General features: G+C 42.0%; 1 protein-coding gene across 1 annotated transcript in view; it reads left to right on the forward strand.

The window, feature by feature from the left end:
* Positions 1 to 976: 976 nt before the first annotated feature.
* Positions 977 to 14,678, forward strand: part of mmp11b (matrix metallopeptidase 11b) — a 36,415-nt gene continuing 22,713 nt past the window's right edge. Inside the window, exon 1 of the mRNA XM_021601785.2 lies at positions 977 to 1,241. Coding sequence (XP_021457460.1) covers positions 1,128 to 1,241 — 114 coding nt within the window. The 5' untranslated portion in view covers positions 977 to 1,127. The remainder of the gene's footprint in view (positions 1,242 to 14,678) is intronic.

Raw genomic sequence — 14,678 nt, forward strand, 5'->3', positions numbered from 1 at the left:
ATAGTTTATGGGGTTGTCATGGTAATAGAAGAGTGTGTGTGTGTGTGTGGGGGGGGGGGGTGTTCAAAATAGGTTTGTGGGGATATAACTATCTCTCTCTTGTGATTATCTCTCAGGGGAGATACCTCCCGCTGTACTGTGATTTATGGCTAGCTAGTTCAGGCTGGGTTTGTTGCTTTGTGCACCTCCCCTTTACAGTGTAACATTAAAACACCTGTTGGCATTAACTGTATTTCCCTCTCTGTCCGTTTGTTATTTGAGCTAGTAAAGGTCTACCTCAGATCGGGAAACCCATAAATGCCACAATACCTTGGTGGAAATCTTGATGGATGGTTCAGTGGAATGCTATTTGGTGTTTTTTGGGGGTACATTTTGTTCAAGGGCAGATCTGACCTCTGGGCAGATTTGTGGATAACCCTTATTGAACCATTCACTAATGTTTCCAGTTCCACTAAAGTTTCCTGAAAAGTGTCAATACCTGCACCCATGGTTGGGCAAAGATAGTCTGCATCAACATGAATCTTGTTACAAAATACTTCATAGGCTACTGTAACGGATGTGAAACGGCTAGCTTAGTTAGCAGTGCGGGTATGGGCGAGGGGACGGTCTAAAGTTATACTGTTACACAACCACAAAAACAGAAAAAGTAACTTTGCATGTAACCATCTTGAGTTATTAAAATAAATCTCAATCAAAGTTGCCTATAAATGAAGATTAATAAACATGTTATGAATTACATATGTGACCAACCTATCAACCCCTAATGATTTACTCTGCGCCTAAAGACCACATTAGCTGAGTTTATGCCTATACCCCTAACACTAGGATCTGTCAGGTCAGAGTTGTGAAAGGGATTTACAAGGCAAGGCTTCTTGCACATGGGCATTGATGCAGCGGGAAACGGGTTAAATCACGTGAGCGCCTGTGTACTTGGCTTGCCACTGAGGCCCATAAAAAAGTGTAATTTGAAGAAAGAGAACAAAGAAATAAGCGAGTATAAAATCCCCCTATGAGACACATCTCCGTCATTCACTGACTCCACTTCATCCCGCTCACATCCTCCGCCCTCTCTATACCCAAGGTGTGCTCAAGCGCGGTCAAACTGCGAGTCCGCTCCGAATCAAAAGATGATGCCGTCTCTTTGGTTTTTCTGTAGCATCTTTGCGTTGCACCTCTTGCTCTGCATTCATTCTCTGCCAGTACCGGAGTGGAGAGCCAGCAACAGGTACAAAGCCGCGGCGGTGAGTGACGATATAAATGCAGATGATGTGGAATTATTTGACATTTTACAGAGCAAGAGCGTTTTATGAGTCGAAGTTATGGAGTATGTGGGTCCAGACTCACTGTGTGTGTGTGTGCGTGTGTTATCCTTTTGAGAGAGAAAGCGAGAGAGAGAGATCAGAAGAAAGAGAGTAGCCTACCCACTGGGGGAAAAAATGGTTGAATCAACGTTGTTTCCATGTAATTTCAACAACAAAAATGCTATGTGATGACGTTGATGTGGAAAACTTATTTGGATTTGCAAAAGGTCATTTTTTGACCAAACTTTTAACTTCATAATGTAAATCAAAACTAGACGTTGAAATTATGTATATGCACACAATGAGCGCCGTTTACTTGTGGAAGAGTGTTTGTTCTAAATCAGTAACTTTGTTCCGCAACAATTTACAGGTAGAGTGCCAGCAGAAAGTATTCATACCCCTTGACTTGTTCCACATTTTGTAGTGTTACAGCCTGAGTTCGAAATGAAAAAGTGAAAACATGTTTTAGAAATGTTTGCACATTTATTGAGAATGAAATACAGAAATATCTAATTGACACAAGTATTCACACCCCTGAGTCAATACTTTGTAGAAGCACCTTTGGCAGCGATTACAGCTGTGAGTTTTTACGTTTCTAAGAGCTTTCCACATCTGGATTGTGCAATATTTGTGCATTATTATTTTCAAAATTATTTAAACTCTGTTAAATTGGTTGTTGATCATTGCTAGGCAACCATTTACAGGTATTGCCATCAGTGGAGATTTTAGCGTGTAAATTGTCGTGGGGTAAACCAAAAAAATTGTGATGGATGCCAGCAAAGCCATAACACAACACTAAACAATAACACCAGTTGCACTATAACGGTGACAAACGGTGCCCACAAACTGTTAGGGCCTACATAAAGCTGTCCCAACAGCAGTCCCAACACCTTACCACTGCTACAGTTCATTCAGCCTCATTTACTGACTTTAAAAAAACATAGCTGATATGGCTGACTTGCTTAATGTGGTTTCTAATGACAATTGAGATGTACAAGCTATGGTATAAGGGGACGACAAGCGGATAAGAGGGAATCCGTAATTTCGATTATGACCTTAATGAGCGAGAGACGACGGACGTAATAGTTAGTCGATATAACTATTTGTTTAGCACTTTTTAAACGTACAGCGACATAATTCAGAACATGGGTCGTTCTTACACATAAACAGACAATAAAATATCTTAGAATATTCGATGATTACATTTCTCTAAAACAATTTATAGGCAAACAAGCATACACCGGCCACGAACGATGTGTTTACAATACCGCGTTGGTGAAAATAGACCAACTTATTAGGGTGAGGCACATGGGCTATTAACAGTTTACTACACAACATACACTTATATGTGTATACTGTAGTTAAGAAAGTAATACTATCTGGCATCCTACATAATTTATGAAGCAGCATATCCATTGTTGGACTCACGTTGTTGTGATGTGCTTGAACAGGAAAGTTGCGAGGCGGGAAAATGGGAACATTTTGTAATCAAAGAGAAAGATGCCGGATTTACAATTCTGAGTTGAGTGACCCGTTGAGTGACTTTTCTCAGTCTTAGCTCGTTTTCCCGAGTTCCCAGTTGTCGTGAACTCACAGTTAGCCACTGATTCCTTCCCAAACCACTCATTGTAGGATTTGAGATTTCCAACTTGTTGTGTAATGTTTATGTCTAATGGCCGATTAGCACCAATACGTTTTATCTCTAATTTCTCTTCATATGAAAAAGATTTGATTGTCGACTTGATTCATGGTGAGGACTGCTAGCTTGCTAGCTAAGATGTTGAAAGTATGATATTGACATGATCAGTCCAATCAAAGCTACTGTACATATAACGTGATTTGATGTCATTCTGTGGCCAATGACCTTGAGCCTTCTTGGATGGGCACTTCTAATATAACTATGGCAGAACCCAAGGGGCAACATTTTTCGAGCTCTAACCTTAGAATTGGGAATGAGTACTGTTCTATGAGTGACAGAAAACTGAGCCAATCATAACAGAAAGCTGAGCCAAACAGGGGCAACACTCTGTATTGTCTGCTGGCTAGCCCCACCACCACAGAAATCACTGAGCTAGAGTGAGCTAAATCACTGAGCTAGCTGCCTTACTCAAGAAAGCAAACAAGAGACCATGTTTGTATGCGGCTTTATCAACTCAATAACGTTTTTTATTTTATTTTTTACATTGTTTGCAAACTGATATGTGACACATATTAATGCTAAAATAACAAGCAAAACAGGGAAGCCCCCACCCCCCATTTTTGATTTTGCATTAAAAATATTTAACTAAAAGTGTGGGGCTCAAATGACGGGTCGCCACTGCTTGCCATAAGTTTTGAAGTAGATTTAAGTCAAACTGTAACTTGGCCAATCAGGAACATTCACTGTCTTGGCCTTGTGTTTCAGGTTATAGTCCTGCTGAAAGTTGATTTAATCTTCCAGTGTCTGGTGGAAAGCAGACTAAACTAGCTTTTCCTCTAGGATTTTGCCTGTGCTTAGCTGCATTCTGTAAAAAAAAAATGTATCCTGAAAAACTCCCAGTCCTGAACGATAACAAGCATACCCATAACATGATGCAGCCACCACTATGCTTGAAAATATGGAGAGTGGTACTCAGTAATGTGTTGTAATGGATTTGCCCCAAACATAACACTTTGTATTCAGGACAAAAAGGGAATTGCTTTGCCACGTTTTTTTCCAGTATTACTTTAATGCCTTGCTGCAAACAGGATGCATGTTTTGGAATATTTTTATTCTATACAGGCTTCCTTCTTTTCACTTTGTCAATTAGGTTAGTATTGTTGAGTAACTACCATGTTGTTGATCCATCCTCAGTTTTCTCCTATCACAGCCATTAAACTATGTAACTGTTTTAAAGTGTCACGTGTGCTCCCTCTTTGGCCTCTAGGTCACCAGGCTGCTCGTTATGGCGCACACCTGTCACCATCGTTACGTGAATCAGCACATTATGACACTCACCTGGACTCCATCACCGCCTTGATTACCTGCCCTATATGTCACTCCCTTTGGTTCCTTGCCCAGGCGTCATTGTTATGTCTGTGCGTTGTTTGTGTTTTCTTGTTCTGTATTATGTTACGTTTATTTATTAAAACACTCACTCCCTGAACTTGCTTCCCGACTCCCAGCGCACACGTTACATAAAGTCACCATTGGTGAAATCCCGAGCGGTTTCCTTCCTCTCCGGCAACAGAGTTAGGAAAGACACCTTTATACACCATCCAAAGTGTAATTAATAACTTCACCATGCTCAAAGTGATATTCAATGTCTGTTTTTTTTTTTTTTTTTTTTACCCATCTACCAATACGTGTCCTTCTTTGTGAGGCATTGGAATACCTCCCTGGTCTTTGTAATTGAATCTTTGTTGGAAATTCACTGCTCAACTGAGGGACCTTACAGATAATTGTATGTATGGGCTACATAGATGAGGCAGTCATTCAAAAATCATGTTAAACACTATTATTGCACACAGAGTCCATGTAACTTATTATGTGACTTGTGAACTTATTTTGGCTTGCCATAACAAAGGGGTGGAAGACTTTTACATTTAAAAAAATCTTTATTTAACTAGGCAAGTCAGTATAGAACGAATTCTTATTTACAATGACGGCCAAACATTAACGACGCTGGGCCAATTGTGCGCTGCCCTATGGAAGTCCCAATCACGTCTGGTTGTGATACTGCACAGGATTGAACTAGGGTCTGTAATGACACCTCTAGCACTGAGATGCAGTGCCTTAGACATCTGCACCACTCGTGCCCTGGCTCAAGACATTTCGGCTTTTCATTTTTAATACATTTTTCCAATGTTTGAAAAACATCATTCAACTTTTACATTATGGGATATTGTGTGTAGGCCAGTGACAAAAAACATCTACATTTAATACATTTTAAATGTAGGCTTATCACAACAAAATGTGGAAAAAGTCAAGGGGTGTGAATACTTTCTGAAGGCACTGTATGCATGATCAGTGGTTTGTACTATTTTTTATTATTGGCTGCATGTCAATCAACTGGTGTTGAAATAGCCTAATATGTTAAGCCCATGCTCTCTTGAAACATGGGTTTCAACTTAGGTTTCATTTACATTTCAGTTATTTAGCATATGCTTTTATCCAGAGCAATTTACAGGAGCAATTAGGATCAGATTAAGTGCCTTGCTCAAGGGCACATAGATTGTTCACCTTGTCGGTTCAGGGATTCAAACCAGTGACTTTTTAATTACTGGCCAACGCTCTTAACTGTTAGCCTAATTGCCACCCCATTACCGCTAGATTTAGATATTCAGGAGAACGTGTAGTTTCTCTAAAAGGTGTGTGTGCCTATGTCTGTGGGGGAGGCTGAAGGTGACCAGAGTGAAATGTTGACAGAGCTTGTATGCCATTGTTGTAACGAGTGCACTGAGAGTCGGGACGCAAGTTCAGGGAGTGAGTGTTGTAAGAAATAAAAGAAACAATGAACACGAAACACAACCAATGCCCCGACATGAAAACAGAGTCAATAACACCTGAGGAAAGAACCAAGGGGAGTGACAGATATAGGGAAGATAATCAAGGAGGTGATGGAGTCCAGGTGAGTGTCATGAGACGCAAGTGCGTGGGATAATCAGCAGCTTGATTACCTAGAGGCCTGAGAGGGAGTATACGTGACAATTGTATGAATACTTAGGATGCAACCTACATTCTCTATGATTTGTAAGACATTGACAGTCCTCAATCTTTCCAATTGGTGGACAGACATGACAAAGGAGAAACCCTACACACAACGCTTGCCTCTTGGATACACATTTCAGATTGGCGCTGGGCTCTGCACAGTTGGCGACAGCATCAAGTTGCTCTTTGCTGAGAGAGAGCTAACATAAGGACTTGGATTTGTTTATATTGAAAGGGTGTGGGAGTGGTTTGGAATGCTTCAGACCATTCAGGTGAAAAATACTTATGTACTAGGGTCCGAACTGAAGTAAAAGTATCCATACACCGGATAGGTGCCGTGAAATGTGTTGTTTTACAGGATCAGCCATAGTAGTACCGTGCCACTGGAGAAAATTAGGTTTAAGTGACTTGCTCAAGGACACATCAGCAAATTCTTCACATTGACAGCTCAGGTATTCAAACGAGTGACCTTTTGGTTACTTGCCTAATGCTCTAACCACTAGGCTACCTGCCGCCCTAGATAGTGTGTGTCAGTGGTGCATGCAGTCAATTTGTTCCCTGCTGTTGACAAAGCACGAGAGAGGGAGATTATGCAGGCTGAGGCAAGTCATCTGGCATCTGGTGCAGGATAACAAACCCCTATGTCTGCTGACACAGGGAAAAGGGAAAGAACAAGATAGTTGCTGCGCTGAGAGAGCCGGTTCACCTCCGTTGGGTCTTCCATTGTGCGTTCTTCTCAATCACAACTTCCCTTTGTGCTGCCAGAAAAGGCACCCCCAAAAGCATCTGAGAGTGCAGTTGGTTGGAATCAAAGTGACTGTCAATAGTATAGTCGGTAGGGATACAGTTAAGTTGTTTTTATGCAAATATTTTCCTTGCATACCATGCACATACACTATAAATACAAAAGTATGTGGACAGCCCTAGTGGATTTGGCTATGTAAGCCACACCAGTTGCTGACAGGTGTATAAAATCAAGCACACAGCCATGCAATCTCCATAGAAAAACCACTACTAAATGACACCAATAAGAAGAAGAGACTTGCTTGGACTTGCTTGGGCCAAGAAACATGAGCAATGGACATTAGATTGGTGGAAATCTGTCCTTTGGTCTGATGAGTCCAAATTTGGGATTTTTGGTTCCAACCCCGCCGTGTCTTTGTGAGATGTAGACTAGGTGAACGGATAATCTCTGCATGTGTGGTTCCCACCGTGAAGCAGGGAGGAGGAGGTGTGATGGTGTGGGGTTGCTTTGCTGGTGACACTGTCAGTGATTTATTTAGAACTCAAGACACACTTAACCAGCATGGCTACTACAGCATTCCGCAGCGATACGCCATCCCATCTGGTTTTAGCTTAGTGGGACTATCATTTGTTTTTCAACAGGACAATGACCCAACACAGGCTGTGTAAGGGCCATTTGATCAAGAAGGAGAGTGATGGAGTGCTGCATCAGATGACCTGGCCTCTACAATCACCCGACCTCAACCAAATTGAGATGTTTTGGGAATAGTTGGACCACAGAGTGAAGGAAAAGCAGCCAACAAGTGCTCAGCGTATGTGGGAACTCCTTCAAGACTGTTGTAAAACTATTCCAGGTGAAGCTAGTTGAGAAAATGCCAAGAGTGGGCAAAGCTGTCATCAAGGCAAAGGGTGGCTACCTTGAAGTATCTAAAATATAAATATATTTTGATTTGTTTAACTATTTTTTGGTTACTACATGATTCCATATGTGTTATTTCATAGTTTTAATGTCTTCACTATTATTCTACAATGTAGAAAATGGTGAAGATAAAGAAAAAACATTGAATGAGTAGGTGTCTGAACTTTTGATTGGAACTGAGTATATTTTAATATTTTACTCCCTTTTTGATCTTGTCTTATTGCTGCAACTCCCCAATGGGCTCAGGAGAGGTGAAGGTTGAGCCACGCGTCCTCCAAAACGTGACCCGGTTCTTTATGCCCACCCACACCAATGTGCTGGAGGAAACACTGTTCAAGTGATGACCAAAGTCAACCTGCAGGCACCTGTCCCGCCAGAGTGCGATGAGCCAAGTAAAGCCCCCCCCCCAGATGACACTGGGCCATTTGTGCACTAACTCCCGGTCACAGCTGGTTGTGATACAGCCTGGGATCAAACCCAGGTCAGTAGTGAAACCTCAAGCACTGTGATGCAATGCCTTAGAACACTGTGCCACTCGGGAGGCCCTAGAACCAGAATTGTTTGTTGGGAGCTTCATGAAATGTGTTTCCATGGCCGAGCAGCCTCACACAAGCCTAAGATCACCATGCGCATTGCCAAGAGTCGGCTGGAGTGGTGTAAATCTCGCCACCCCTGGACTCTGGAGCAGTGGAAACGGGTTCTCTGGAGTGATGAATTGCTTCACCATCTGGCAGTCCGACGGACAAATCTGGGTTTGGCGGATGCCAGGAGAACGCTACCCGCTCGAATGCATAGTGGCAACTGTAAAGTTTGGTGGAGGAGGAATAATGGTCTGGGGCTGTTTTTCATGGTTGGGCTAGGCCTCTTCGTTCCAGTGAAGGTAAATCTTAACACTACAGCATACAATGACATTCTAGACGATTCTGTGCTTCCAACTTTGTGGCAACAGTTTGGGAAAGGCCCTATCCTGTTTCAGCATACAGAAATGGTTTGTTGAGATCAGTGTAAAAGAACATGACTGGCCTGTACAGAGCCCTGACCTCAACCCCATTGAACACCTTTGGGATGAATTGGAAAGCCGACTGCGAGCCAGTCCTAATCGCCCAACATCGGGGCCCGACCTCACTAATGCTCTTGTGACTGAATGGAAGCTCGTTCACTCAGCAATGTTCCAACATCTTGTGGAAGCCTTCCCAGAAGAGTGGAAGCTGTTATAGCAGCAAAGGGGGGACCAACTCCATATTAATGCCCATGATTTTGGAATGAAATGTTCGACAAACAGGTGTCCACAAACTTTTGGTCATGTAGTGTATGTTATAGTCTACAAACAGAGTGGGTACTTTCTTTTCAAATAACTTTGCTGATTTCGACTGAATGATAAACAGACAAAGGTTACCATGGCAAAGCATAGATTAATGGTCAGAGGGCAGTCACAGACATATGACTAAAGGGGAGCATGCCGACGCTCCTTAAAAACCTGTCAATTGAGAAAGAAGTATGGTTGAAAGCAACGCTGGCAGCTCCGCTTTGAAAGAAATGCTACTGAGAATTATCTAGTGGTATCTGAACATGTAGATGCTTGTGTAGATACTGTAATTTAAGCTCAAGAGGTGCTATACTGGAACTTAGCAAGTCTACATTCGTATCCCATCATTTTTCAGAGACTGAACCGTAAAGCTTGAGAGACTTCGTGAGATACTTACATGTAGTTTACAATTCAAGCCATTGAAAGCAGGATAAGTACTTAAGTCAAGGTTCCAAAATGGGTCTGTTGGAGTAGTCTGACGTAGTGTGGCAACATAGACAGAACTGTGAGTTCACCAGAGAGCTCTTAAAATATTCCCTGAAGTTGTTGGAACGTTCACTCATGAGATTAATCTACACTACAGAATTAGTTTTGAAACCTTTTTGTATTGAATTCTTTCATTGTTTCCTTTGAGACACACAGACTAGTGAGCCAGAACCCAATGTCTAACATTGATTTGACGATTTGAGGAATCTCTTCACCCCAAGCGAGACCTGCCATCAAAATAATTTTCCTTAGCAGTGGTCTTTGGTGTTGCAACCAATTCATTCTTCTCTAACTAACAACTTAGATACACCACTGTCAATGCCTCTTTCTTTCTCTCATTTCCCATCATATTACATCCTCATCCTCTTCCTGCTAAACCATTTCTTCACTCAGTGTAATCACTTAGTTTGTGTGTACAACCTCTCAAGGCGTGCAGAATGCAGGTCTCTGGGGCTCGTTGTGTATAAATATTTATCCTCGATGGATTTCCTCCAGCGTGCACATTCTTTATCTTTATGGCCTACTTGTTATCTACCAAAGGGTGTCTGAGTTAGTGGGGATAGTGCTCATACAGTGCATTCGGAAAAGTATTCAGACTCCTTGACTTTTTCCACATTTTGTTATGTTACAGCCTTAATCTAAAATGTATAAAAATGTTCCCTCATCAATCTACTACACACAATTATACATAATGACAAAGCAAAAACAGGTTTTTAGAAATGTAGCAAATTTATTTAAAAACTGAAATATTACATTTACATAAGTATTCAGACCATTTACTCAGTACTTTGTTGAAGCATCTTTGGCAGCGATTACAGTCTCGAGTCTTCTTGGGTATGACGCTATAAGCTTGTCACACTGGTATTTGGAGAGTTTCTCCCATTCTTCTTTGCAGATCCTCTCAAGCTCTGTCAGGTTGGATGGGGAGCGTTGCTGCACAGCTATTTTTTATGTCTCTCCAGAGATATTTGATCGGGGTCAAGTCCGGGCTCTGGCTGGGCCACTCAAGGACATTCAGAGACTTGTCCCGAAGCCATTCCTGAAATGTCTTGGTTGTGTGATTAGGGTCGTTGTCCTGTTGGAAGGTGAACCTACGCCCAAGTCTGAGGTCCTAAGTGCTCTGGAGACAGGTATTCATCAAGGAACTCTCTTTGCTCCGTTCATCTTTCCCTCGATCCTGACTTGTCTCCCAGTCCATGGTGCTGAAAAACACTCCCACAGCATGATGCCACCACCATGCCTCACCGTGGGGATGGTGCCAGGTTTCCTCGAAACATGCCGCTTAGCATTCAGGCCACGGAGATCAATATTGGTTTCATCAGACCAGAGGATCTTGTTTCTCGTGGTTTGAGAGTATTTAGGTGCCTTTTGGCAAACTCAAATCGGGCTGTCATGTGCCTTTTATCGAGGAGTGGCTTCCTTCTGGCCACTCTACCATAAAGACCTGATTGGTGGAGTGCTGCAGAGATGGTTGTCCTTCTGAAAGGTTCTCCCATCTCCACAGAGGAACTCTAGAGCTCTGTCAGAGTGACCTTCGGGTTCTTGGTCACCTCCCTAACAAAGACCCTTCTCCCCTGATTGCTCAGTTTGGCTGGGCGGCCAGCTCTGGGAAGAGTCTTGGTGGTTCCAAACTTATTCCATTTAAGAATGATGGAGGCCACGGTGTTCTTGGGGACCTTCAATGCTGCAGACATTTTTTTGGTACCCTTCCCCATATCTGTGCCTCGCCACGATCCTGTCTCGGAGCTCTACAGACAATTCCTTTGACCATGTAGGTTGTTTTTTTCTCTGACATGCACTGTCAACTGTGGGACATTGTATAGACAGGTGTGTGCCTTTACAAATCATGTCCAATCAATTGAATTTACCACAGGTGGACTCCAATCAAGTTGTAGAAACATCTCAAGTATGATCAATGGAAACAGGATGCACCTGAGCTCAATTTCAAGTCACATAGCAAAGGGTCTGAGTTTTTATGTAAATAAGTTATTTTTTTATTTTAATAAATTAGCACAATTTTCTAAAAACCTGTTTCCACGTTGTCATTATGGGGTATTTTGTGTAGATTGCTGAGGATTTATTTTTATTTTTAATCCATTTTAGAATAAGGCTGTAATGTAACAACATGTGGAAAAAGTCAAGGGGTCTGAATACTTTCCGAAGGCACTGTATATATACTGTGTGCAGTATGTGCTCAGTATGTAGGAGGAAAGTAAATGTTGCACCTTTTTCCTGTTTCAGTTGTGGATTTAGATGGATGTCACAAAGGGTGCATTGAAAAGTCTGAGTACCTAATCGTCTTGGTTGGATGAAGCTGTTTTCCCCTACACTTTCTTCTAAGAAAGAAAGGCTACCTTCTAATCAGGGGTGAAAGTAGAATACATGTTTTCCCGGTACCCAACCTCCTAAATGTGCACACGCTGCGCCAAACATTTTTATGGACCTAATCATAGAATTACATATATAATCGCTATTAATTCAATAGCATCTCTGTGGGCCTAGTCGTAAAGATTTGTCATTTCACTTTTAAAATGTATTGTGGCATAAACACAACCAGTCATGATGTTTCATCTGATTGTCAGACAATCACGTCAAATGGCTCCATTACTAGGCTACATGCCTACGTTCATCCACTCACAACATATTACCAGCCTCCAAACAGTGGTGAATGGTAAGAGACTGTTACTCAAAACACCAAAACGTGTCATGGCATTGGCGATTGTCATTAGGTTAGCATTTATGTGTCCACTGCTGTCCTCGCGGTTCTCAGTGTCGGCCACTCATCGCTGCCTTGGAAAATGTCTGTTTTTCTCGAAACCACGTTGCATTTTGGATCGTAGGCTATACCACCCGTTTTCATGTCCATTTGCACATTTTTCATGCCTCTGACTGGTACGGCGTACCCCCATGATTTATTTTGTCGGGACGCCGTACCAGACCGTACCGCCTTACTTTCACGCCTTGGTTCTAATCTACAGTAAAGCAATCTTTAAATTTCAATTGGAGCCCGACCGATATATCATCCGATAATTCCAGCGATAGCTGGAAAAAAGGGAATCTCATGCTGATCTGAACACTTGCAACCATTCTCATGATATGTCATTATTGTCTCAATGTAAGAAATCAACATAACGTTTTTTTTGTTTTTTGTTGTATAACGGGATATCAGCAGATATATCGGTATCGGTAAAGTTTGTCCCCCATGAAATCACAATATGTATCGGACCCCAAAAAACTATCGGTCGGGCTCTAGTTTCAGTTGAAGACCAATTGTTTTCAGATTGGTATGGTAACAGCATCATAAGTCACATTCATGACAAACTCCTTTGTTGTACACCAGACAGACATCCAGATGTTGTCTATGATCAGGGTGAGAGGGAATTTTCTAACACCTGTTCCCCTCACTACAGCTGTGTGTTCAGGGTATGAGGGAGGCATTGGGGCTGGGTAAGGTTTTTAGTGAATGAATGACATAGACAAAAGCCCCTTTTATAGCAACAGACGCCACCAGGGAGATTACCCCCCAGAGCCATGGTCTGTAGGCGGGCACATTTTGTTGTCATGTTTCACCGTTAGCTGGGGTTTGCCAAGGTGAGCAAGACACAGCTATCCAGAACTGTCCTGTAGGGACATGTCAGCTCTCTTTTACTGGGTTTTCCCCTAGTTTCCATCTGACAGACTGCGGTTCTGTGTTGTTCGACCTCACTGGATCTTTAAGCCCGTTGTTGAAATGCAACCCAACATCCACCGCCACATGCTTGACTAAAACCAGTCACTTAGTCAGTTCTATTGGACTACTGTTGAAGCCAGTTCAGCTGATTTCATCAACCAATCTGTGTGCAGTATGATGCGGTGTCCCTGAATCTCCCTGAATATGTGAAATATATTTCATTAGAGGTTCAGAATAAATTACGGCAGTGTTTTCCAAATGGAGGGTTGGGACCTATTGGTTGGTCACAGTAAAAGCCTTTTCGGCTGTGGTTCAAAGTTGGGACTTGGCTACAAATGTGGTATTCTTAATGTTAAGTGAAGGAAAGTAAAGTAAGGATAGAAGTCAATAGGCTATAGTTGGGTGATGTCTCCAAAAAGTTATCATATCTCAGGCTATCACAGACCAAAACATTGCTATCAGGTGATAAATACATCTGGTGTAAATCTGCCAGCGGTCTCAGCGGCATACAATGCTTCACACAGAATGGGGCAGTCATCAGTTTTATGGGGCAGACCTGGAGTTTGGCTTTCTCTCTTGCACAAGTACTATGTTCTCTATTGTCTTAGTCAGTTGAGGCCTGTAAATGTAGCCTATTGTCTGCCAATCTGAACAATGATATATTGGGCCTTTCTTTGAAACTCACACCCAACTAAGAAAATCAAACCCATGCATCCCTCACATAAGGATGACATCTGGTCCAATGTCACCTGTTTCTAATAAGCATGGAACTTGTAACTCCCATTGGACCAAAAATATTTCAAAGCTCTTGATGGTCCTGAGTTATGAGTAATTAATTCATCTGCGTGTGGTTGTTATGAGCACACTGAATAGCTGACAACATGCTGGAGGGTTGTTTTCTTCTTATTAGATTTGGCCAAGTCTCACAAAGATGCTATTTTGGCTCTGCTGGTAAGTGGTTGTTCTCACCGTAGTTAGCATTTTTTCATCATGAATCTTGTTCTGGAGGCAGCTCTGCAGAGTTGTCACTTGCTGGCACAGCCACAATATCATAAAATATGATTTTAAACCTAACCTTAAACACACTGCTAACCCTAATTCCTAACCCGAACCTCAAATTAAGACCAAAAAGCACATTTTTGTTTTCATACATTTTTACAATATAGTCAATTTTGACTTTACACCTGGCCTATCGAAGGGGAAATCACTCAGTTCTGCCACCAGGACAAGACTCGTGACAATAAACGTCAACCTGCGTTCTGCATAGAGACTTTTTTGGCTACGGTTCATTGCATCAGCTGAACCCCAAAAGATCTGAACTAACTGTCTTGTCACGTTGAGTGTCAAAGCAAAAGATATGTAGGTGGTCTATTAAATAGGTATTATGTTGTTTATCTTTAAAATATTGGATGAAAAGTGAACACCTGCCCTTGAATATTTTTGATGCTGCTTTCTCTTGCAGCATTCTTCAACACAGTATCTGCACTTTGATATTAGAGTAGGAGTCAGATGTTCAGGCTGCTGCACTGATACTATGGATGCTCTAGTCTACAGCGCCTGGTTAAATTGTGTTTGAGAGCTTA

The sequence above is a fragment of the Oncorhynchus mykiss genome, chromosome 5 (assembly GCF_013265735.2).
Source record: "Oncorhynchus mykiss isolate Arlee chromosome 5, USDA_OmykA_1.1, whole genome shotgun sequence".
In the NCBI taxonomy this organism is placed as follows: Eukaryota; Metazoa; Chordata; class Actinopteri; order Salmoniformes; family Salmonidae; genus Oncorhynchus; species Oncorhynchus mykiss.